Source organism: Acanthochromis polyacanthus, chromosome 7 (genome assembly GCF_021347895.1).
Source record: "Acanthochromis polyacanthus isolate Apoly-LR-REF ecotype Palm Island chromosome 7, KAUST_Apoly_ChrSc, whole genome shotgun sequence".
Classification (NCBI taxonomy): Eukaryota; Metazoa; Chordata; class Actinopteri; family Pomacentridae; genus Acanthochromis; species Acanthochromis polyacanthus.
This window is the reverse complement of record NC_067119.1, coordinates 40,138,791-40,163,203: the sequence shown is the minus strand read 5'-3', so window position 1 is coordinate 40,163,203 and position 24,413 is coordinate 40,138,791. Positions and strand designations below refer to the sequence as shown.

Below are 24,413 nucleotides of genomic sequence, written 5' to 3'. Positions count from 1 at the left end.
AATAATCTCGGGGGCTGGATATAATTGTATTACGGGCCGGATATGAGTTTGAGTTTGACACGTGCTCTAAACAGTGGCATTAACCGTGGCATCTCACCCAAACAGCGGTAAAAGTACTGGCATTAACCGTGGTATCCTCTAAATAGTGGCGTTAACCGTGGCATCTCGCCTAAACAGCGGTAAAAGTACTGGTATTAACCGTGGCATGTTCCCTAAACACAACTTTATTGATCCCACAGCATGGAAATTTTCAGTGTTCCAGCAGCCAATACAAAAAAATGTGCAAGGAAAGAAAAACAGCAGCACACAGTGCATAGACAATCAACTTCTCCTTCTAGAGGAAATATAAATGTTTACAGGAAAATTTCTGTGAAATTGCACAGTGTCCTATTCATTTTTATTGCACAGTTAGTGAATGAGCTGAACTACTGGGAGCTTGATTGTACAGTCTGACTGCAGCAGGAAGGAAGGAGCTGCGGTATCTCTACTTCAAGCACAGTGGGTGAAGCAGTCTGCCACTGAAGGAGCTGTCCAGTGATCTTACTGTTTCCTGCAGGGGGTGGGAGGTGTCCTCCATGATAGACAACAGCTTTGTCATCATCATTCTCCTGTCTCCCACCACCTCCACAGTATCAAGAAGGACAGAGTGAGCTTTCTTTACCAGTTTGTTTAGTCTCTTCCTTTCTGCAGCCGTGATGCTGCTGCTCCAGCAGACCGCCCCATACATGACGGCTGATGCCACCACAGAATCATAAAAGGTCTTCAGAAGTGCTCCCTCCACCCCGAAGGACCTCAGTTTTCTGAGTAGGTGGAGTCTGCTCTGACCTTTGTTATACAGTGGATTGGTCTTTGTAGTCCAGTCCAGTTTATTATTTAAGTGAACACCCAGGTACCTGTAGGAGTCCACAATCTCATTGTCCATTCCCTCGATGTTCACTGGTGAAGAAGAAATGTGTCTGCTCCTGCTGAAGTCCTCCACCAGCTCCTTGGTGTTCACTGCGTTGATCTGTAGGCAGTTCAGCAGGCACCAGTCCACAAAGTCTCAGATAAGTTCTCTGTACTCCTCATCTCCATCTGTGATGAGGCCAACAATGGTGGAGTCATCAGAGAACTTCTGAAGATGACAATTTGTGATGGGTGAATTTTTTAAGGGCTGTGGCCAAAGCAGAGTCGAAAGATAACCGTTTATTGTGCGCCGGTTGTTTCTGTCAGAATCGTCACGCCTCTGTCGTCACTTCGTTACGCCCACCTTCTGACTCTACACTTCATGGTGATTGATCCGGCCAGTTTTCGGAGAATCCAGCCTCGAGCCTTATGGAGGGTAACTAGACCCTCCCTGGCAGAGAATTAAATTCGTTGCCGTGGGTTGTCTAGCACGGCTAGGCTATGATTTTCACAGGGTTCTTCGTCTTCTCCATGTGAGAGAGGCATCTGTGCAGGAGGTAGATCACTGCATCATCAACTCCAATGCCGGGCTGGGCGACGAACTGCAGCGGGTCCAATGATGAGCTCACCAGGGGTCGCAGATGACAAAGGACCAACCTCTCCAGGGTGTTCATCAGGTGGGATGTCAGTGCCACTGGCCTGCAGTGGTTGAAGTCCTTGGGGTGCGAGATCTTCAGTACCAGGACCACACAGGACAGATGGTTGTGAGTGTGGGTCCCTGTGGGGGAGGGGAGGTGTGATGGAGCAGTAAAGAGAGGGGGAATACAGCGGGGGTGGTGCAGTCAGCAGGGGGTGCAGACAGAGGCAGTGGTGGCTGCTGCATGGTGGACTGGGCCGGGGGAGGGGTGGCTGGCGGGTCAAACATGTTAAAGAAGCTTTTCAGGTCATTCATCCACTCCTGCTCCTGTTTCAGATCAGTCTTAGGGTGCTTTCACACCTGTTAGTCTGTTAGAGTGGTTCGTTTGGACCCAAAAGTTGTTACAGTGTTGCTAATTTCAACTGGTTCGGTTCGCATTCACACCAGTGTTTTCGCAGTTGAACCAACTACGATGAATGTTATATCTCCCCCCAGTCGTTTGGCAGCGCTGTTCAGAAAAATAAGGTGTTTTAGATGACGTAGGTGAACGCTGATTGGCGCAGCATGTGAAGGGGGAAAAATCCCAGACGAAAACATTCCATGGATCGAGGTTTATTCGTAAACAACGAACTATGCTCTCCTGTTCATTCTTGTTGCCATATATTCGTATCATTGCTTTATGCAGCAAGCACAAATAATGCTGTTGTTCCAGCATGAAGCTCGCATTCGGTACGAGAACATTACACAGTCGTTTTTGGCTACGGAAGCTCCCGTAGACCAAAACGTCTGCTGCGCCATCAAGCCGGTCCGAATGGAGACAGGTTTGTGTTCTCACCAGGAGCGAACATAGAAGTGGACCGAGACCACCTCTCGAAGGTGGTCTCGGTCCGGTTCTTTAATACGCACCAAAAACATCTGGTCTGCTTTCACACCAGCCCAAACGAACCGTACTTGCTGGTGTTGCGGACTCCAGTCCGCTTTAAGCGGACCAAAAGGCGTATGTGTGAAAGCACCCTTAGGGTCTTTGTGGCCAGAGATGGTTTTCAGGTTTCTCCAGAACCCCCTGACATTATTCTGCAGCAGCTGATGCTCCATCTTCTTCCTGTGTGTTCAACTGCATTCTACTATTAACATGTTGGGTTTCAATGATGAGTCAAATCAACAGTACAGTAACCAGCAGTAAAATAAGAATAACATTAAAATCCAAATGTCCTGACAGGTTTGAAGGCTGAAGAGGACAGCAGCTTTATTCAGACAGATTTTACTGGATCCCATCAAACCTGTCTGTGTGGTGTGTAGAAAAGTACCCAGTGGTGTTTTACCATTAGAATCTCTGTGATCCTGTATCCACTGTGGAACAGCGTGTTCATAGAAATGTCCAGTCTTTTGGAGATGCTTGTATCATTCCTGCTGCTGTTTCATGGCTCCTAGACTTCTATTATAAACCATCATATTCTTTTTGCGTCAAACATTCGACTCTTGAGCTGATTTTGTTGGAGACAGCCAGTCCTGGACAAAGTGACAGATGTCTGTTCTCCCATCATCACAGTAGTAAACATTATCTTTTGTCTCTTTGTCCCTCCAGAGCTGCCACAGTCTTATGTCTGTGAGAATGAGAAGACTGTCGTTGACCATCAGCCCCATGACCAGGAGAGAAACTCCATGGTGGACCATGAGGACCCAGAGTCTCTACGGATTAAAGATCAGCAGGAGAAACTCGACACCAGTCAGGACCAATCAAACCCAGAGATTTCTCAAATTAAAATGGAACAGGAAGAATCGTGCACCAGTCTGGACCAATTAAACCCAGGATTACCACAAATTAAAGTGGAACAGGATGAACTCTGCTCCAGTCAGGAGGAAGAGTTAATTGGATTGAAACAGGACACTGATACCTTTGAGGTGACTCCTGCTGATGAGGAAAGTGACCACAGTGAACCAAAACCAAACAGTGATCAGCTCCTGTTTCACATCTCTTGTGTAGCTGAGAGCCCAGATCAGGAAGGATGCAAGGATGTAGACTCAGGATCAACTAGATGTATTGAGCAGAAACCAAGACATCAGAGTAGCAGCAGTCACAGTAATGATGTAGACAATGCTCCAACGTCAGAGAGACACTGTGATAATGACAAGGCAAGAAAATCTGCAACATGCGAGGTCTGTGGAAAAGATTTTGGGTATAAATCAGATTTAGTCAAACATCACAGAACCCACACAGGTGAGAAGCCGTATTCTTGTGAAACCTGTGGAAAAAGCTTCAGTCAACGGTCCAGTTTGACTGCCCACATGAGATGTCACACAGGTGAGAAGCCATATTCTTGTGGAACCTGTGGAAAAAGCTTTAGTCGACGGGACAATTTGACTAAACACATGAGACTTCACACAGGTGAGAAGCCGTATTCTTGTGAAACCTGTAGACAAAGTTTCAGTCAACGGTCCAGTTTGACTACCCACGTGAGACTTCACACAGGTGAGAAGCCATATTCTTGTGGAACCTGTGGAAAAAGCTTTAGTCGGCGGACCCATTTGACTGACCACATGAGACGTCACACAGGTGAGAAGCCATATGCTTGTGGAACCTGTGGAAAAAGCTTCAGTCAACGGCGTTCTTTGACGGACCACATGAGATGTCACACTGGTGAGAAGCCATATGTTTGTAACACTTGTGGAATAAGATTTTCTGGTTCATCAGCACATAATAGGCACATGGCAATTCACAAAATGGGAAAGCCATATTCTTGTGGAACAAGCTTCAGTCATCGGTCCTATTTGACTGAACACATGAGACGTCACACAGGTGAGAAGCCATATTCTTGTGGAACCTGTGGAAAAAGCTTCAACCATAGTCATCTATTAAAAGCCCACATGAGAATCCACACAGCTGAGAAGTCGTGATCCTGAAACATCTGTGGAAAACATAATGTCAGAACTAAGCTTGAAACAACATGGAAGAATTGGTACAGGTTAAAAGTAGATGTTTTAGATTTAAAGCACCTTTAGTCTGTGCTTCAACAACAATTGTGAGGAAGTATGTAAGCAATCCTTGATGATTAGACCAGATGGAGTCTGGACTGTGGTGGTGGTGGAGCAGGCAGAAGAACCAAACTTAATGTCTGGATGGATATGGTATTGGTACAGACTGCTACATTTCTGCTATCATGACATCCTTCATCAGCAGAGCAGTGATTGGAGATATTGTGAAGCTGTTTGGAACATTTTCACATCCTGCTGAGAGAACATGGCTGTTCAGGTGTGAACATACTGCTGGAATCCACTCAGCTTGAGCTCTGCTGTCTTTCAAGTAAAAGGAGGCGACGAGATACAGAGACATTGTGACAGTAGGACACAACAGAGTGTGTCAATGCAGCAGAGGAGATCTGGATGTGAAATAAAGTTGTAATAAAACATCTACAGCTCCATGACTGCTTAATGAAATGTTTTGAATGTTTTCAAACAGATGAACATTTACAAGTTGTTTCATAATGAGTGTAACACTGAAGAGCCCCAGCAAGAATATCTCTGAGTCAGATATCAAAGACATAACCAGTTTAATTCAGTTTTATTTATATAGCGCCAATTACAGTGAAATTGTCTCAAAATGCTTTACAGAACCCATATGCCTGAACCCCCAGAGCAGCCCAAAGGCAACAGTGGCAAGCAAAGCACCCTTTTAACAAGGAAAAAATCCTTGAGCAAAAAAAAAACCTTGAGCAAAAAAAACCTTGTGGGGGAACCATCTGCCTGCTGGTTGGGCGGGTTGAGAGGAACAGAAGAGGTAGAAAGGGGTAAAGAGGGGTAGAGGGGGAGGGAAACAGGGAACATAAAACACAATTTGATACATGGATGATAAGACAGACGATACAAAGTAGAAGCTGACATGTAAACTGATTCATAGTTTACTCTTATGATTTACAACTCTGGCAATAAATGTAATATATATATATATATATATATAGCTGATAGGAAACTCAAAAATATGTGGAAGAGCATATCAAGTATAGTGAGGGTGATGTAGAGTAGACTGGTGGAAATGGTCAGCTGGAAGCAGTGGGCTGGAGGAAGGTCAGCAGCAGCATCCCACAGTGGACATGATGGAGACTAGACCACTTGGTGGGACAGCAACCACAGATATGAAGCATCCAGCTCTGGGACCAGGGACACTCGGAGAAAGGACACAGGGAGGAACAGAGTTAGTGCAATGCAATAACGGTATATATATTAAATATTAAGGTAGATAGAGAAGGGCTCAGTGCATCCAGAGAGGTCCCACAGCAACCTAGGCCGATAGCAGCAGAACTAAGGGATGTCCAAGAGTAAGCCAGATGTGCCAATGAAGACAGCAGCTGACCCCCTCAGAGTCACCCAGTCAGCCCTAAATATAAGCCTTGTAAAAAGGAAGGTTTTAACCAAAAATCTATTTTACATGAAGAAACAACCTGTCATGCATCACACACTTTGTGAATGCCTCTGTTTTTGCTTCCTCAGAGTAGAAAGACTGTATTTAATCCGTGAACATCATTTGTTTTTATACCATTGTTCATGCTGTAACTGTTTTCTTTCTTTAAGTAGAGGTTTGTTATCACTATTATTGCTGCTAAAGGTACTGCATAGGTGTAAACATTTCTTGTTTTGCAAGAGATAATACTTCTGTAGCCTAATAAAGTACCAGAAATGTGCAGAAATGAACTTGAAATGCATTTTTGAAGGGAAACAACAGTGTACTGTATACTGTGCAATGGAATATAAAACTACAAAACTCAACTACCAGATACTAGTACTCTCTCATTTTGAGTCATTGCTCCCACCCGAAAGATGCATAACCTACATTAATCATAAGAATAGAAAAAATAACAGATTCAAAGCAAAACATTACGAACATATTAAACTCTAATTAACACATGGAGAACAGAATGCAACTGTATTTGTCACACGTGCAGCACACAGTTTTTGTTTTACAGTCCTTCTTGTTACTCCTGGATGACTGAAAAAAAAAAAAAAAAAAAATCTGATCTCTGACCTGCTGGGTACCGAAACCTGAAAACTGCCCTCATGGCTTCAGCAAAGAGAGAACTGGTGGTGTTGTCATCTGCAGCACCTTTCTAGCCTCTGAACACATTCCCCGTTAGTAAACGATGCTTTCAAGAAATGTTTCATTTGTTTGAAATTGGTAAAACTTGAGATTTGTTGTGGATAGTTAATGTGGCACCTGCACAAGAAAGTTTTAGTTTTTGTGAGATCAATCAGTAGCACACTCTCAGTTTCTGTGTGTGTGCGTGTGTGTGAACTTGGGTTGTGTGGGGTCATGGATAGGTAATGATGCACCGGTCCTTAGTTTATCTGAGATCAATCAGTCGCACACATCATCTCAGTTTTTCATTTTGTGCGTGTTTGTGCACATGCACATGTGTGTCTGTGTGTGTCGTTGTGGTTGTAGAGGTGTGTGTGTGATGTGTGTTTTAGTCCTATGTGACTGATTTTTAACTGCCGGGTAAAAAATGACCCGATGACAGTCTTTGTACCCTGGTGGTGTACAGCTTTGATGAAAATATAAACAAAAACAATGTTTCTCTTTTTCTAATGTTGGGGTCAATTGAGGAAAAGTTATCAAATGTCAAGTTGGAAAAAGGTCATTTAGGGGCCTTTCTATGCTATCAAACATAGTGGCCTGGTCAATTTTGACCCGAAGACAGCACTAAGGTTCAAACAACAGCAAATCAGTAAAAGTATTTCCAGTTGAGTATGCTAAGAATTTGCCTCAAGTTTAAATAATGAGTCCACAGTATTATTAGTTATTTAAAAATGCCTGTCTAATTCAAATATTAAATTAAAGGCCGTATAATATGTTGTCCCTAAAATAAGCTAAAGTGACTAACTTAATGATTCAGGCTAAGAGCCGACAGTATTACACACACAAAACCCAACAAACCCAACTTGCTTCTCAGCTCCATTCCCATCTAACGCACAATAGCCTGTATGAGCTATTTCAGTCTGGTTTCCACCCCTGCCACAGTATAGAAATTGCCCTCATTTAAAAAAAATAAATAAATCACTCAAAATCTCCTCCTAGCAGCTGATTGTGGGTTACTTACCAGTCTCATTCTCCTTGATCTGAGTGCGGCCTTTGACATAATCTCTCACTCCATCCACCTCAATAGACTGTCCAGCATTGGCATCACTGTAACCCCACTTGGTTAATTTCACTCATGTCTCTCAGGCCACACTCAGTCCATCCAACTCAAGTCCTTCTGTTCCCAGCCCTCCTCCGTCTCCTCAGGTGTGCCCCAGTGCTCTGTCCTGGGGCCCCTTCTTTTCATCATCTACCTCCTTCCCATTCTCCTCTTCTGTAAATATAACATTAATTTTCATTGTTACGTGGTAGGACAGCCCAGTCCGTCTCCACAGGTGTATTAGATCAGGTGTGCGCAGCTGAGAGTCATTATCCTGATGCACCTGGCTTACTGGGCGGTGCTACACTGCAGTATATTTGAGAGAGGGCTGTGTGTTTTCCACATGTGTCCTCTACCTGGAGCTGAAGTGTTCTCAGCAGTGTTGTTTGCCGTGGCAGTCCCGAGACGCTGGCGGAATAATTTTCTACCTACCTGTCAGGCCGATGCGGTCACTGCGTCTCCAAGCGGTGTTTGTGTGGTACCTGATCTGCCCTCGGCTTTTAGCAGGAGTTGGCCCGTATCCTGGCCAAAGGCTGGGAGCCGGGTGTGTGTGGCCTCGGAGCTGGGCATAACCTAGGCATCGCGTTGGATTTTTGAGGTAGACTGGCTCATTTGTCATTTTGAATGTGTTTGCTGGGCAGCACATGAAATGACTTTTTCTGACTGCTGTTGGCAGTGATCATGCGGGTTCTCTGCCGCTGTTTCCCCTGATGCCTGAGGAGCTGCAGTTTTATTGATGAGCAGCTCTACTTCTGAAGCAAGCTGCTGCTGTTCTCTCTCCGTGTTCATTGCAGCAAGTCCTCTGCCCATCGGGAATTGCTGCATCGGTTTTATATGGTGTTTTAAAGACAATCCTGGTGTGCGTGTGCCCTTCGCCTGGCACGCCTGTTATTGTTTGTTAACATTATTAGCATTAGAATTACTTTATACTGAGTTTGTGATTTGTCTATTTTTTTCCCCCCTTTTTGTGTGATTTTGTGTTTAGTTCTTCAATGATTTCCTTGGGTTATGTATGATTGTTTCTTTTGTTCTTGATTTGTTTGGGTGAGCAGATGGCCTGTTCAGCTTTGGTGGTGACCTCCAGGGTTCAGTATCATATAGTGTGGTGTCAGGGTAGTTCTAGAGATCTCTGTTCCTGTGGCTAACCGTATTTCTCTTTCTGTGGACAGGAGCTGTTGGGCTGTATGACGAGTGACTGGCTGATTCCCCCCTGAGGTGGTGGTGGTCCCCTCACTCCCTGTACAGTAGAACACTTGGGTGTCCATCAGTGTTGCATCCGGACCCTCTCCTTCCCTCTTCAGTCAGTCATTCCGGTCTGGTAAGCCCTCAGCCCTGTATATAGATGTTCGGTGGCTGCACCCTGGAGGTCCTAAAAGACTACATCTATTTTGACACATCTCGTGGCACCGCCACTAAGGTTTTTAATTGAAATATTTTCATTTTAACAAAAAAGAATATATTAATAAGTTCTATTTTGTGTATATTTGAGTCACTCTGTCTCTCGTGTCACACGTACCTGTGTGACCTTTCCCCTGTATTGGAGTGGTGGTTCCCTCTAATCGGATTTCCTGGGGGTGAAATTCCCCCAGGTGGCGTTGTCAGTCATTTGGTAATCAGCCAATGTACATTAACCCTCGTAGCATTGCCACCGTTACGTAGATGACACCCAGCTCTGCTTATCCAATAAATCCAACTCTACACTCCCTCCTTCCTCCGTCACCAACTGCTTGTCTGACATAAAATCCTGGTTCACTTCAAACCTCCTAGAATTTATTAACAATATGTTCTTTTGGTTAAAATAACAAGGGCTCAATATAAAAACCTTAGTGGTGGTGCCACGAGATGGCTCAATAGTAAGTGGCCAAATAGAGCTAATCTGTTAGGACCTCCAGGGCGCAGCCACCGAACATCTATATACTGAACTCAGGGCTTACCAAACCGGAATGACTGAAGAGGGAGGTAAAGGGTCCGGATACAACACACCACACGTGCAAAAAACAAAACAAAACCATGGACACCCAAGTGCTCTACTGTACAGGGAGTGAGGGGACCACCACCTCGGGGGGGGAAAAATCAGCCAGCCACTCGTCATACAGCCCAACAGCTCCTGTCCACAGAAAGAGAAATACGGTTAGCCACAGGAACAGAGATCTCTAGAACTCGCCACCAAAGCTAATCAGGCCACCTGCTCACCCAAACAAATCAAAAAACAAAAGAAACAATCATACATAACCCAAACAAATAATTGCAGAATCACAAAAAGAGAGAATAAACAGATTAAAAAAAAATCAAAGAAGTAATTCTGATGGTGATAATTTCAACACCAACAACGGGCGTGCCAGGCAATGGGCACATGCACACCAAGATTGTCTTTAAAAGCATAGAATAAAACCAAAGCAGCAATTCCCGATGGGCAGAGAACCTGCTGCACTGAACACGCAGACAGAACAGCAGCAGCTTGCTTCAAACATTGAGCTGGTTGTCAATAAAACCGCAGCTCCTCAGGCATGAGGGGAAACAGCCGCACGATCACTGCCAACAGCAGTCAGACAGTCATTTCACGTGCAGCCCAGCAAACACAATTATAAATGACAGGAATGAGCTAGCCTACCTCAAAAATCCAACGCAATGCATAGGTTATGCCCAGTTCCGAGGCTGCAAAAAGCAGAGAGCAGATCAAACACCACACAAACGTCGCTTGGAGACGCAGTGACTGCGTCGGAACATACCTGACAGGTAGGTAGAAAAATACAGCATCTCGAGACTGCCACGGCAAACCATGCGGCTGAGTGAACACCCCAGCTCCAGGTAGAGGATGCATGTCGAAAAAATGCAGCCCTCTCTCAAATATACTGCAGTGTAGCACCGCCCAGTAAGCCAGGTGCATCAGGATAATGACTCCCAGCTGCGCACACCTGATCTAATACACCTGTGGAGACGGACTGGGCCGTCCTGTCACATATGGTTTTTACCTCTATATATGTTCTTTTTTTATCCGTTTGTATGGTTTTTATCTGTTCTGCTGTATTTGTTTTTTGTAAAGTGACTTTGGGTGTCAAGAAAGGCGCTTACAAATAAAATGTATTATTATTATTGTTATAAACCCGAGGATCCTCCATGAGACTTATTTCAGTCCAACTGCAGTAACAACTTTAGCAAACCCTTTTTAGTCTGCTGCTTGACTACTACTGATGACTGAGTTGGATTTAGTTTTGACACCAGGGGATGAAGCTGAGGAGTAGAAGTGGATCCAGTCATCTCAATGACCATTTATTCCATTTATTTTTGATTGCTTGTGTTGATATGTATGATTGAAATGTATTCTGTACGATATAGCAGTTTCACTCCACAAGGAGGCGCCATTGGTTTTTGTAAGGGATAACATGTGGTTGGTGATGTCACACCCCCATATATAAATGAATGTTCTCTGTACAGGTCACTCTCTTGCCCTCTCATCTTGATGGTTCGTGATGAGCAGTTATGTTTGCCTTAATAAATATGCCTGAAAGGCTGAAGAAAGATTTCATCTCGTCTACCTTTCTACGCTGCAGCTCGTTATTCTACTGCGTGTTAGCATGTACCTGCTAACAGGTTATGGGCCCAGGAACGGCAACAATAGCTGTAACGGCAGAAAGTTTGACGACGAATACGTTAGCTTGCTAGCTAAAAGTGTGGTAGCTAGTTTAGCGCAGTAGAACCGGGGAGCTAAGCTAAGCAGAGAGGAATGGCAAACCAGAACAAGACAAAGTGGCCGACATTCAACGGGAGAGCTGAGGAATATGAGCTCTGGGAAGAACGGATGCTGTGCTGTATGCACCGTGTTGGATTGAAAGAGACTATTCTGAACGAGCCGAGTGGACCACTGACCGCGGCGGAGCAAGCCGAAGATGAAAAGCTGACTGCTGACGCATACTGCGCGCTAGCTCCACTGCTGGACAACGTGAGTTTAGGACTGATATTTAGAGACACTAAAAACAAGGGACGTGAGAGTCTGCAATTGTTGAGAGAGCATTATATCGGCAAAGGTAGGCCACGAATTGTCTCCATGTATATAACATTGACCTCGCTGAAGAAAGCGGAAACAGAGACTGTAACAGAGTACATTATTCGGGCAGAGCAGATAATCACGGCACTCAAGGGTGCAGGTGAAGCACCGAGTGAGGGACTAATGATGGGAGACGACTTCACATTCCGGACAGAGACCGAGGAAACCTGCAACCCAGAACAGCCACGGCAAATTGAGAGGAAAGGGCTGATTGTCAACACAGGCGCGTCATCCCATATCCTCAACGACAGAAGCCGGTTCAAGACCTTCGACAGCTCATTCAAGCCAGAGAGGCACAGCATGGAGCTGGTGGACGGGAAACGGACATTCGAGTTGGCGCAAGGCAGAGGAGACGCACAGGTATGTCTCACTGACAGCAATGGCCGTAGATGTACAGTGACTCTAAAGAACGCCCTGTACATCTCTTCATTCCCTCAAGAACTCTTTTCTGTGAAGTGTGCCACAGCAAATGGTGCCAAGGTACTCTTTGAGGAAGGTAATGACGTCCTTGTGGTGCCTAATGGCACAAAGTTTAACATTCAAGTGTGCAACAGAATGTACTACTTACAAACAGAGTGTGATGAAAATGATGTGTGCAATGTTAGCCATGATATACAAACCTGGCATGAGATTATGGGTCATTGTAACTACGATGACATACTGAAACTGCAGGATGTAACTGTAGGCATGCACATTAAAGGTGCAAAACGTAAGCCTGATAAAGGATGCCATGTGTGCATAAAAGGGAGTTTACTCAGAAGAGAAACAGAAATGCAACTGAAAAGGTGGATACACCACTTGAGCTGGTGAATACTGATCTTACTGGTCCAGTAACAAATGATTCAGTTGATGGTTATAGGTATATGCAATTTTTTACAGATGTGTGCACAGGAGCAGTTTTCACCTACTTTCTAAAAGCATAGAGTGACGCCATACAGGCTACTGAAATGTTTCTAGCCGATGTAGCGCCTTATGGCACTGTGAAGTGTATCCGGTCAGACAACGGAACTGAATTTACCAACAGGGAGTTTCAAACACTAGTGAGAAAGAACAAAATCAAACATGAGACATCCTGTCCTTACTCTCCACACCAGAACGGGATAGCAGAGAGGGAAGGACGCACTCTGTTCGAAAGGGCTAGGTGTAAGCTTATTGACAGCAACTTGCCTAAAAGCTTGTGGCATTATGCTGTTCAGGAGGCAGCCTACACCAGGAACCGATGCTTTAATAAGCACATCAGCAAAACTCCTTATACAGCACTGACAGGGAAGAAGTGTAATCTAGCCAAGATGCACAAATTTGGGTCAGAGTGTTACGCGTACCAACAAGACAAAGGTAAACTAGACCCCAGGTGTGAGAAAGGGCTTTTTGTAGGGCACGACAAAGGCAGTCCTGCTTTCCTAGTTTACTACCCCAGTAAAGGAAAAGTGCAGAAGCACAGATTAGTTAGGTTTATTACAAAGACTACATGTGAAAGCGAGACTCAGACAGAATTTGACCCCATTATAAATAATGAGGTGACAGATGCATCACAGCCCAGCGCTACCAGCACAGACGTACAGACTGACAATTCACAATCCCCAGGAGATGAAGGTGGGGAGCACCACAAAGTGAGACCACAGGCCCCAAGCAGTGGGAGATACCCCACTAGAGAGCGTAAACCCCCAAGCTATCTCAGAGATTATACTCAAGAAGATAGTGGTGATGATGATAGTACGCTTACAAGTGTAGATTATTGCTACTGAGCAGTGTGTGGTGTGCCACTAACCTTTAAAGAGGCCATGACATCACCACAGTCAAGTAAATGGAAGAGGGCTATGGATGAGGAGATGCAGTCACTAGAGGAAAACCAGACCTTTACCCTGACCAAATTGCCAGAGGGCAGAAAAACAGTGTGAGGTAGGTGGGTATACTCTATTAAGGAGGATAGTGATGGACATGAACAGTACAAGGCCAGACTTGTGGTGAAGGGATACAGCCAGAGAGCTGGGATAGATTATGGCGAGACTTTCTCTCCCACGGCCAATCTGACCAGTGTACGTGTAGTCATGCAGAAGGCAGCCCAGGAAAACTTGATATTACACCAAATGGATGTAAAGACAGCATATCTGCATGTACCCATAGACCGAGAGATTTACATGGATCAACCTGAAGGTTACAAAAAGTTGGGAGAAAACCTAGTGTGTAAATTAGAAAAATCTATTTATGGTTTGAAGCAATCGGGGCGGAACTGGAATGAGATGCTACACAAATGTTTGATAAATGACAACTTCACACAGAACCCAGTAGACCATTGTGTCTACACAAAAGAGTCTGTGCAGACAGGGAAGGTGATAATCGTCATTTGGGTGGATGATCTTATCATCACAGCGAGCAACATGAAAAGTCTAAAGCAGGTGAAAGCGATGCTTTCCACAAAGTTCAAAATGAAGGACCTAGGCAGATTGAAGCACTTTCTAGGCATAGACTTCAGTCAGTCAGATGGATGTGTAACTATGTCACAGCAGAGATATGTTGAAAAGATTCTCAACCGATTTGACATGCAGGAGTGCAGAACACGTGAGACACTGTGTGAACAAAAGGTTGACTACTCTGATGATGCACCTAAGATGACTGATATTAAAAAGTACAGAGAAGCTGCAGGTAGCCTCATCTGCTTAGCTACTTGTACGAGACCTGACCTATGCTTTGTGGTAAGTAAGCTATCACAACATTTTGCAAACCCCACAGATGAAAACTGGACCACAGTGAAACATGTACTGCGTTATCTAAGAGGTACTGCAGACAAGCAGCTGACTTTTAACAAGAGCAGTGATGGTTTAGGTCTACAGGCATACAGTGACGCAGACTGGGGGACAGACACCAGCGACTGACAGAGCATGTCTGGTTACTGTGTGAGCATGAGCAAACAAAGCTCACTGGTATCCTGGAGGAGTAAAAAGCAACCCACAGTGGCGTTGTCCACATGTGAAGCAGAATATATGGCTTTAGCTCTGACAATACAGGAATGCATCTATTTGGAGCAATTACTGAAGGGTATTGATTCCTATGAATATGCAAAAACAGTTGTTTATGAGATAACCAGGGCACTATAGATGGCTTGCAAACACGTGACTTTAGCGGTGGCATTAACTTCCGGTTAATGAAGTGGCGGTCAGGTCAACCAAAAGGACTGCCGCAGAGCAAGGAAAACGCGACTCTTTTTTGGAGTATTTTCGTACTTTAGATTCTAATTCTCAAACTCGATACATCGAAAAACTCAAATTTTGTGATGGCATAGATCCGTATGCGTTATCCACGAAGGATTTGACCTACGAGTTGGAAAAATATCTGCCAGTTCAGTTCCCTGATATCTCAAACTATCTGGTGCTACAAACAAGCTTTTGCACTGCTAAGCAAATGAAGGCTTGGAAAAGCATGGATTCATACAATTTCTTTGTCTGTGGATGGGTTAAAGAAGTCGGAGTTAAGATCCTGAAAGACAAATCCTGCATCATAAAAAGCCGTGTAAATAACGATTTATGTAAACTTGTACTTGCTAAGTGTGTTAGCACGGTGGATGCTAAAACGTGTTTCTGCTGTTCTTTTCAGGTGAAACATTCGCAATGTTTATCAAAAACACCAACGCATACCTGGTTGTTGATAAAAGAAGATGGAGAAATAATAACCGCGCACTGTGACTGCATGGCAGGGAAAATAATACTTCAATGTGACAGTTTTGTGACAGTAAACAAGCTAAAAACAGCGAACGTTAGCTTGTTAAGTGGGTAGATAGTGTTACCAGTCTTGAAAGAATGGGTCTTAAAACCAACACAGAAAGGCTCTAAGCATGTATATCATAATAATTCACTAACCTTTAATGAAGTGATCGCCACAGACTCTGGCATTCTTTGACTCCGCTCCCTTCGAACTTAAGGAAATGTTAGCGAGCCATTTTTCTCTGCGTCTTTTCGTAAAATCCTTAGTGCGAGGCCCTTTTTTAATCTCTTCACGAGGAACCCTGAAGTATTCTTTATCAATTTCGCGATTTGATCGATTAGAACAACCTAAAACAACACACGCAAAAGGCATTTTTGACCGATGAGTGAACGTTAGCCACGCTCGCTGCCGTCAACAATCAGCTCCGCTGACCACCACTTCATGATATGCATAGGTAATGAGGCGGATGTGACCTCATTTGCAAGCCACCTATTGCACTTGTTAGGAACCCTGTGTGCAGACAGAGATGTAAACGTGGATATCAGATACCATTTCATCAGGTCAACCATCAAAGAAGGGAAGATGGCACTTGTTTACTGTCCTACAGACGAGATGGTTGCAGATGCCATGACCAAAGCAGTCTCCAAGGTTAAGTTAAGGAGATTTTCAGAAGTTATGTTTGGTGCGAGTGTCTGATGTATGGTGCGAGTTAAGTACACAGGTATGTACTGTAAATATGTTGACAAATGTGAATTATCTTTGAGTTTATTCTGATAGTTGAAAGCTGTACAGAATACAAGTCATTCATAAGTGGGAGTGTTGATATGTATGATTGAAATGTATTCTGTACGATATAGCAGTTTCACTCCACAAGGAGGCGCCATTGGTTTTTGTAAGGGATAACATGTGGTTGGTGACGTCACACCCCCATATATAAATGAATGTTCTCTGTACGGGTCACTCTCTTGCCCTCTCATCTTGATGGTTCGTGATGTGCAGTTATGTTTGCCTTAATAAATATGCCTGAAAGGCTGAAGAAGGATTTCATCTCGTCTACCTTTCTACAATGCAGCTCGTTATTCTACTGCGTGTTAGCGTGTACCTGCTAACAGCTTGGATGATTGTTTTGCGGTAGGATAAAACAGGAGGCTTGAGGCAACATAAGATGCAGACCAACCTGGCGTTTATTCATCAATATTCACAATAAAAGAACACAAAGCAAAGGCAGTTAACTGGTGTATTGTGGCGCTCCTTTCCTCTCTCCCACTCAACTGCCAGCCTTTGATAGGCATCCCCCTAATCAGCCCCTCAGGCCTACCAACATAAGGGTTAACCGAAAAAATCAAACAAGAAATTCACAAAAATATATCTTGAATTTGAACTGTAATGAGCATTAAAACTAAGCATCTTTTTCCCCAAAACAAAAATTGAAATCCTCATCAAGAAACGTATTCATTTTATCACCTGAAGCGACTACTTCTTAACTGCTCCTCACCTACTCCTGTTTCTTCCTGGAACCTTTAAAAGGATGTTCAAACGCATGGGGACTCTTTTGACTGGAACGCCTGCAGGGACAAAAGAGAGGTGAGTTATGTCAAACTTTTCAATTCTTACATTCTGAAAACAATGCCACATACCCAATTCTAGAGTCATTCAGTTATAAATTCAGTCCAATCACTTAATCATGGCACTAAAACTGTTATTTTCGATCCTGTAGGCCTCCCCAGGGCCTACACCCAATGCTGTGAGGAGACACCACCAAACTGCACATGGGAGCCCCAACACCACACCCATTAAATCCATCAGACAGTCATTGTGTGTTCTTGTATCTTTGTCCCAGAATGTGAACTCCATATAAGCAGTTAAGCTGACCTTTATCACATTGATGAATTACAGATAAGTTGAAATAGAATAAAAAGATTTACACTAAAGAGTTTTTGAGAAGGTCGAGTTCCTTGACGCAGCCACATGGTCAATAAACTGTTTGCCTTCCTCAGCTACACCAGATGCTGTGGCAGCTGGTTCTTAAACCTTCCTCCTTGGGCTCCATTTTCAACTTCCTCAGCCAGGTGGAGTTAGACTCTCTGTGCTCCTCGAGGGGGGTAAACACACCTATAGCCATTCATTCTCCCATCAACACACATGCACTCTCTCTTCTATTCACATCCACATATTGATAACAAAAGGGAATGTATGAAATCAGCATGAAGCTCAATTTGGTTCCTACACCAACTTTATTGCCATTACACAGAGTCCAAGTATAAAGACAAATGCAGCTGAGTACGTAACTGTAAGTGCAAAAGAAGCAGTAAAAGTGCTTCATGAACAGTTTTGGCGTCTACAATGTAATACGGTATAAACAGTACAAAGTGGTGTGATCACATTAAGTATATAAATGGAATAAACTGGAGAAGACAATATAAAATATATAAATGAACAATATGATATATATGCAGTTATTCTGTATCTTTCTAGTTTTGTCTTTGTAGCCTTGCTGTTGTTCAGAATCTGTTTTTATATTTTCTGGTTTATTTTAGATGAATACTCACAACTGTGATGACAGACAGACGGATAAAGATGAAGAGGGCAGAAGACAAAGGTAACCTTCAGGTGTGCTCTCCAGTTTGTTGGCCAAATATCCCATCATGGCTGTTCTTTTACCCAGATGTTGATCTAACCATCCTGAAGAACCACAAGTCAAACAAGTCAGAATTCATGAATAACATCATCAAGGCCCATACTGAAGAAGAATGGGGTTCTCATATACAAATTTACTCAGACGGATCTAACAACGCTGATGATGAAGAAGTCACTGTTGGTTTATTCTTTCCAGATTTCAAGATCAGAAAAGGCTTTAGAATTCCAGATGACAGCATTCACTGCAGAGATATCAGGGATCATTTTGGCACTTTGATGGATGATGGACAACAAACTGGTCAAGTCAGTCTTATGTAGCGATTCATCAGCCGTGTTGACGTCAATAAAGAAGCAAACTCCAAATCCAGACCCAATTTTCGATTACAAATATTTCAAGCACTGTTTCAAATTCACAGAGCAGGGTGTGAGGTGGTTTTATTTGGGTTCCAGCACATATGGGTGTGGAGGGCAATGAGGAAGCAGATAGCTTGACACAAAGAGCAACCAAGGAGGAAAGAATAGAATTTGATTCAGCACATGGAAAGTCAGATTATGACTCTGTCATTAACAAACTAATCAAAGAAATATGGCAGAGGGTTAAAGAAACAAAAGAAGAGGGGGACTGATTTTGCTATTCAAGGTAAAATGGGAAAAGTAAGAAGGCACTTCAGTGGTGCAAGAAGAGACTCAATTGTTGTAACCTGGCTAAGACTCAGACACTGCAGTCTGAAAAATGGACTGGCTTTGTTTGGGAAGCACAGAGATAGGAACTGTGAGTGTGGTGATCTAGAAACTGTGAGAAATGTTCTTCTTAAGTGTAAGCTCTACTCATGCCAACAGAAGAAACATTAGAGACTAGGAGCAGCTGGACGAACTGTTTTTAATCTTTGCTTTCTACTTAACATGGAGGAGTGAATAAATAGGAAGAAACTTCTGAACTTTGTCATAACAACAGGATTGCATAAGAAAATATCGAGGATTCTCTAAGAACTATGAGTAACATCCAGTAGGTGGCAGCAATACGTCAGTGATGAGTCTGGTCCGCCTAATTCAATGAAGAAGATGAAAGTAACTCAGTGTTTCTGCCGGAACTTCACAGTGTGACACCCGGCGGATGTAAACAAAGAAGCATGAGCAGAGTTAGCTTCACTGCTGTGTGGACTGAGCTCTAAAACGGCTGTATTATAGTATGAATGAGAAATATCAGAGCGTTAAAGTAACGATGTGTTCAGTTGAGTATCTGAGAGAGTTGATCAGCGACAGACTAGCTGCTGTTGTTGGAGAAATATTCACAGAGTTTGAAAAAACCATCGTCCAGTACCAGGAGGAGATCGATCGTCAGCGCAGACTGCTGGATGTCATCTGGAAACCACACATCCCCTTACAACCCATAGGTGTGTATGTGTTTTGATGGTGAAGAATTCCACTTATAGCATGTGTAGTGGTTGTGTACTCTCTCTTGCATTGTGTAGATAATCAGACTGGGAGCATCCTCCCTATTGGCATCAAATCCGCCGCTTATTTGCAGGAGCTGGTAAAACACACTGATATTACTCTCACAGTCGCGCACGTGGTAACCTCCAGATAGTGCTAAAAACACAAAACAATTTATTCAGCACGGAGATTAAACTTAATTAGCATTTTGCTAGTGGAGCTTAAACTGGTCATCTTACCACAGCAACTGGAGACAGCAGACTGACACAATGTGACGGAACACACCATAGATATGAAGAGTAGATACGCCAGCGCGCTGTAGCAGCCGGCGAAGCGACGTGCTTACGTGGCGGCCATCTTGGAGGGGGCAAAGTTCCCATTCAAAGCAATGCATGTACATCAGGGGTGTCAAGATCCGTTCCTGGAGGGCCACTATCCTGCATGTTTTAGATGTTTCTCTCTTCCAACACAGCTGATTCAAATGATCAGGCTCGTTATCAGGCTTCTGCTGAGCTTGATGATAAGCTGATCATTTGAATCAGGTGTGTTGGAAGAGGGAAACATCTAAAACATGGAGGACAGTGGCCCTCCAGGAACTGAGTTTGACACCCCTGATGTACATTGAAAATAAATCAGAATCTGCTAATTTCTCAACCGATTTTCGTGTGGTTTAGTTTATTGTCAATGTCAAAACGTGCTATTGATAGAGAATATTTGATCAGAAAAAGAAAAAAAAACGAAAAAGGCTTCCATCAAATGTAGCCTGCAATTTTAGTTACCTTATTATTTAGGTCCAGAGGCCAGGGAATCTTTTCAGTTCAGCCATTGCATATATAAATGTAAATACTTAGACATGTAGAAAATGTTTTGCGATCAAAACATTTAATTGCAAATGTTATCTATTTCTTTATTAATAAACATATATATATATATATATATATATATATATATATATATATCAACAACAATTGGGACACAGTCGTGAAGTGGAATGAAATTTATTGGATATTTTAAATTTTTTTAACAAATAAAAAACTGAAAAGTGGGGCGTGCAATATTATTCGGCCCCTTTACTTTCAGTGCAGCAAACTCACTCCAGAAGTTCAGTGAGGATCTCTGAATGATCCAATGTTGTCCTAAATGACTGATGATGATAAATAGAATCCACCTGTGTGTAATCAAGTCTCCGTATAAATGCACCTGCTCTGTGATAGTCTCAGGGTTCTGTTTAAAGTGCAGAGAGCATCATGAAGACCAAGGAACACACCAGGCAGGTCCCAGATACTGTTGTGGAGAAGTTTAAAGCCGGATTTGGATACAAAAAGATTTCCCAAGCTTTAAACATCTCAAGGAGCACTGTGCAAGCAATCATATTGAAATGGAAGGAGTATCAGACCACTGCAAATCTACCAAGACCAGGCCGTCCCTCTAAACTTTCACCTGGAACAAGGAGAAGACTGATCAGAGATGCAGCCAAGAGGCCCATGATCACTCTGGATGAACTGCAGAGATCTACAGCTGAGGTGGGAGAGTCTGTCCATAAGACAACAATCAGTGTACACTGCACAAATCTGGCCTTTATGGAAGAGTGGCAAGAAGAAAGCCATTTCTCAAAGATATCCATAAAAAGTCTGGTTTGAAGTTTGCCACAAGCCACCTGGGAGACACACCAAACATGTGGAAGAAGGTGCTCTGGTCAGATGAAACCAAAATCGAACTGTTTGGCCACAATGCAAAACGATATGTTTGGCGTAAAAGCAACACAGCTCATCACCCTGAACACACCATCCCCACTGTCAAACATGGTGGTGGCAGCCTCATGGTTTGGGCCTGCTTTTCTTCAGCAGGGACAGGGAAGATGGTTCAAATTGATGGGAAGATGAATGGAGCCAAATACAGGAGCATTCTGGAAGAAAACCTGTTGGAGTCTGCAAAAGACCTGAGACTGGGACGGAGATTTATCTTCCAACAGGACAATGATCCAAAACATAAAGCCAAATCTACAATGGAATGGTTCACAAATAAACGTATCCAGGTGTTAGAATGGCCAAGTCAAAGTCCAGACCTGAATCCAATCGAGAATCTGTGGGCAGAGCTGAAGACTGCTGTTCACAAACGCTCTCCATCCAACCTCACTGAGCTCGAGCTGTTTTGCAAGGAAGAATGGGCAAGAATTTCAGTCTCTCCATGTGCAAAACTGATAGAGACATACCCCAAGCGACTTGCAGCTGTAATTGCAGCAAAAGGTGGCGCTACAAAGTATTAATGCAAGGGGGCCGAATAATATTGCACGCCCCACTTTTCAGGTTTTTATTTGTTAAAAAAGTTTAAAATATCCAATAAATTTCATTCCACTTCACGATTGTGTCCCACTTGTTGTTGATTCTTGACAAAAAATTAAAATTTTATATCTTTATGTTTGAAGCCTGAAATGTGGCAAAAGGTTGAAAAGTTCAAGGGGGCCGAATACTTTCACAAGGCACTGTATATGGCAATTTTCCGCGGATTTCCGCTGATTTAATTTCAAATTGTAACATTTCTGTGAATCGTCTAAATCTGTTGAGAAAATTTTAGGGGGGTTAGGTACTTTATTGTTGCCGATGTTAACGAAACTCAAGCGAATAGTTGTGAAATATGCAAAAATATGCGCGATTCACCTGCCGTCTGGCCGCGGAGGGATGTCTCTAATCAGACACTGGGACTGCTGTGGGGTTACTGGACTGACAGCCTGTGCTCTGGGAGGGGGAGAAGCTCACAGCAGCACCTGCTGCTTGTTGAGGACAGTAACTGCAAAATGATCTGAGTTTTCCTGTCAGTTTCCAAAACGGCAGATTTGTGGCTAATCGCTTTTGACAAAAAAAGTCGCTAGGACGCTTTGGAAAGTCGCGAGATTTAGTGAGAAAGTCGCTAAGTTGGCAACACTGGCGCCGCGCTTCGCATCAGTGAAATCAATTGTGAAATCAAGCGGGACCCGCATATTTCTCTTTTTTTTTCGTGGAAATGTGAGATTCTTGCGGGAATTATGTGCTGTTTTGGGGGGATTATGCGGCATGTAAGTTAACTTTTCATTAAATTTGCTGACTTGAACAAGTCCAGTGTATGTTTTCTTTTTCCCTGCATTTTTTCAAGTTTAAAAAGATCCCCTTTATCACAATGCAAGCTCAGAAGTCTTTTACACACACACACACACACACACACACACACACACACACATATATATATTAGAGGAATTTTAGCTGAGAAGTTAGGCAAAGTATACATGTTCATTTGGACAGAATTTATTCAAAGTGAGAATTAAACTTTTAAATTTGCTGACTTAAACAAGTCTAGTATTATCATGTTTTTGATCATTTTTATCAGTCTAAATGACTTCTATTTTTATCTTTCAGCTTCAGATATTCAACATATATTCTCTTGAAGCCTAACTATATAAATGATTTAATGATTTCAAAAGATATTGTCTCCTTTGATTATTTTGTTAAATTTTTTGACGTAAATCGTGCTTTTTTCCATCCGCGCATTGTAGGTCCACCAAAAACCCAGTAGGTCCACCAAACTCTCCAGCTGTGGTGGACCTACTGTCCACCAAGACTCCAGACAGTTTCACATTGACTGTTGAGAGCAGTCCTAAAGAATTGCCTATAATCCCAATCATAAAATGGGTTTGGAGGAATAACATAGATGCTAATCTGGATATATATGAGTGAGGCTTTATAACTACTATTGGTAGTATTGGTGGTATTGATAGTAATGTGACTATTATCTGTCTGCTTATCTGTCTGTCTTGTAAAGCGTCTTTGAGTGTCCCAAAAAGCGCTATTTAAATTTGATGTATTATGATTATCATTATTATTACTACTAGTAGTAGTGGTAATACACCAACTACTGCTGCTGATACTGTCACTGCTACTACAATTTGTAATACTAGTACACATGCTGATACTACTTCTATGACTCTAACAGCTACTTATACTACTACTCCTGCTTGTACTTTTAGTATTACTACTACTGCTTGTACAACTTTACTACAGCTACTATTAATCATCTGGTATTTAGTTGTCCAGCTGTTAGCCCATGTTAGTGTTTTGCTAGTGGCTAACTAGCTAGCTCTCATAGACTGGAAGCTCTCAACAAGATTTAATAATGAAAAAAGAGCCAAAAACTATTCTTACCTGTGGAAAGTTATTCCAAGTTTCCTTGTCTTGATCGTCTGACGTAGTGTGCAACTGTATGTAGCACAATGAGCCGGCATTCTTCTGGTTTTAGTTTTCGTGCCACTGACATCAATTGAAAATATTGAAACTTTGCCCCCACTAGCTTAGTGTCTCTGTAGGCATGCCGCTCAGAGGGGCGTGTCGTATCTACTCTTCATATCTATGGAACACACCTCAAGTCTGCAGGGGCCCATACATTGTGCGTCCACGCCATATCTGGTGATCACCGTGGGAACCAAATATGTAATATGATATGGCAAGTGGAATCATTAACTCCACTACACATGTAGAACATCATGAAGTGTTCAGGTGAATAGTTAACGGTGAACGGAGACACATTGTGAGGAAGAGAGGATGGGCTCATAATATGGTGTTTAGGTCTACACGAAATTGGAAATATGTGCGATATGCGATATGGGTGTCAAGAACTGCGATATCAATATATATTGTGATATTGGATATTAGTGCCATTGTCCGATGTGATAGCCACTTGTTTCTCTTCTTGCAACCCCCCGTTCGTCAACACATCCCACAGGGCAGCCGCTATATTTTCACTGGTGTGGGAGTCTGGAAAGTAGGAGACTTCTAAGCAGCGTGTTTTCTGTTCAGAGTCATTTGTGAGAAAGTGAACAGTAAATCTGATGTAGGGCTCAGTAGTACGACTGGACCATAAATCTGTGGTGCTTGCAAAGAAA

At 43.1% G+C, this 24,413-nt stretch overlaps 1 protein-coding gene across 11 annotated transcripts in view; it reads left to right on the top strand.

Annotated features, from left to right (window-relative positions):
* LOC127534684 (zinc finger protein 239-like) overlaps nt 1-24,413 on the top strand; it is a 214,726-nt gene that overhangs the window by 5,456 nt on the left and 184,857 nt on the right. For 3 of the 11 annotated variants that reach the window (XR_007942944.1, XM_051950544.1, XM_051950543.1), the window contains exon 1: nt 19,101-19,464. The exons of 2 other annotated variants lie outside the window; for them this stretch is intronic. Coding sequence is in view for 5 of the 9 variants with exons in the window: in XM_051950544.1 (XP_051806504.1) it covers nt 19,260-19,464 (205 nt within the window). In the remaining 4 variants the exon portion in view is untranslated. Of the gene's footprint in view, nt 1-3,107; nt 4,773-19,100; nt 19,465-24,413 lie in introns of those variants that run through there. 6 more of the 11 variants (XR_007942939.1, XR_007942940.1, XM_051950537.1 and 3 more) reach the window with 4 other exon arrangements.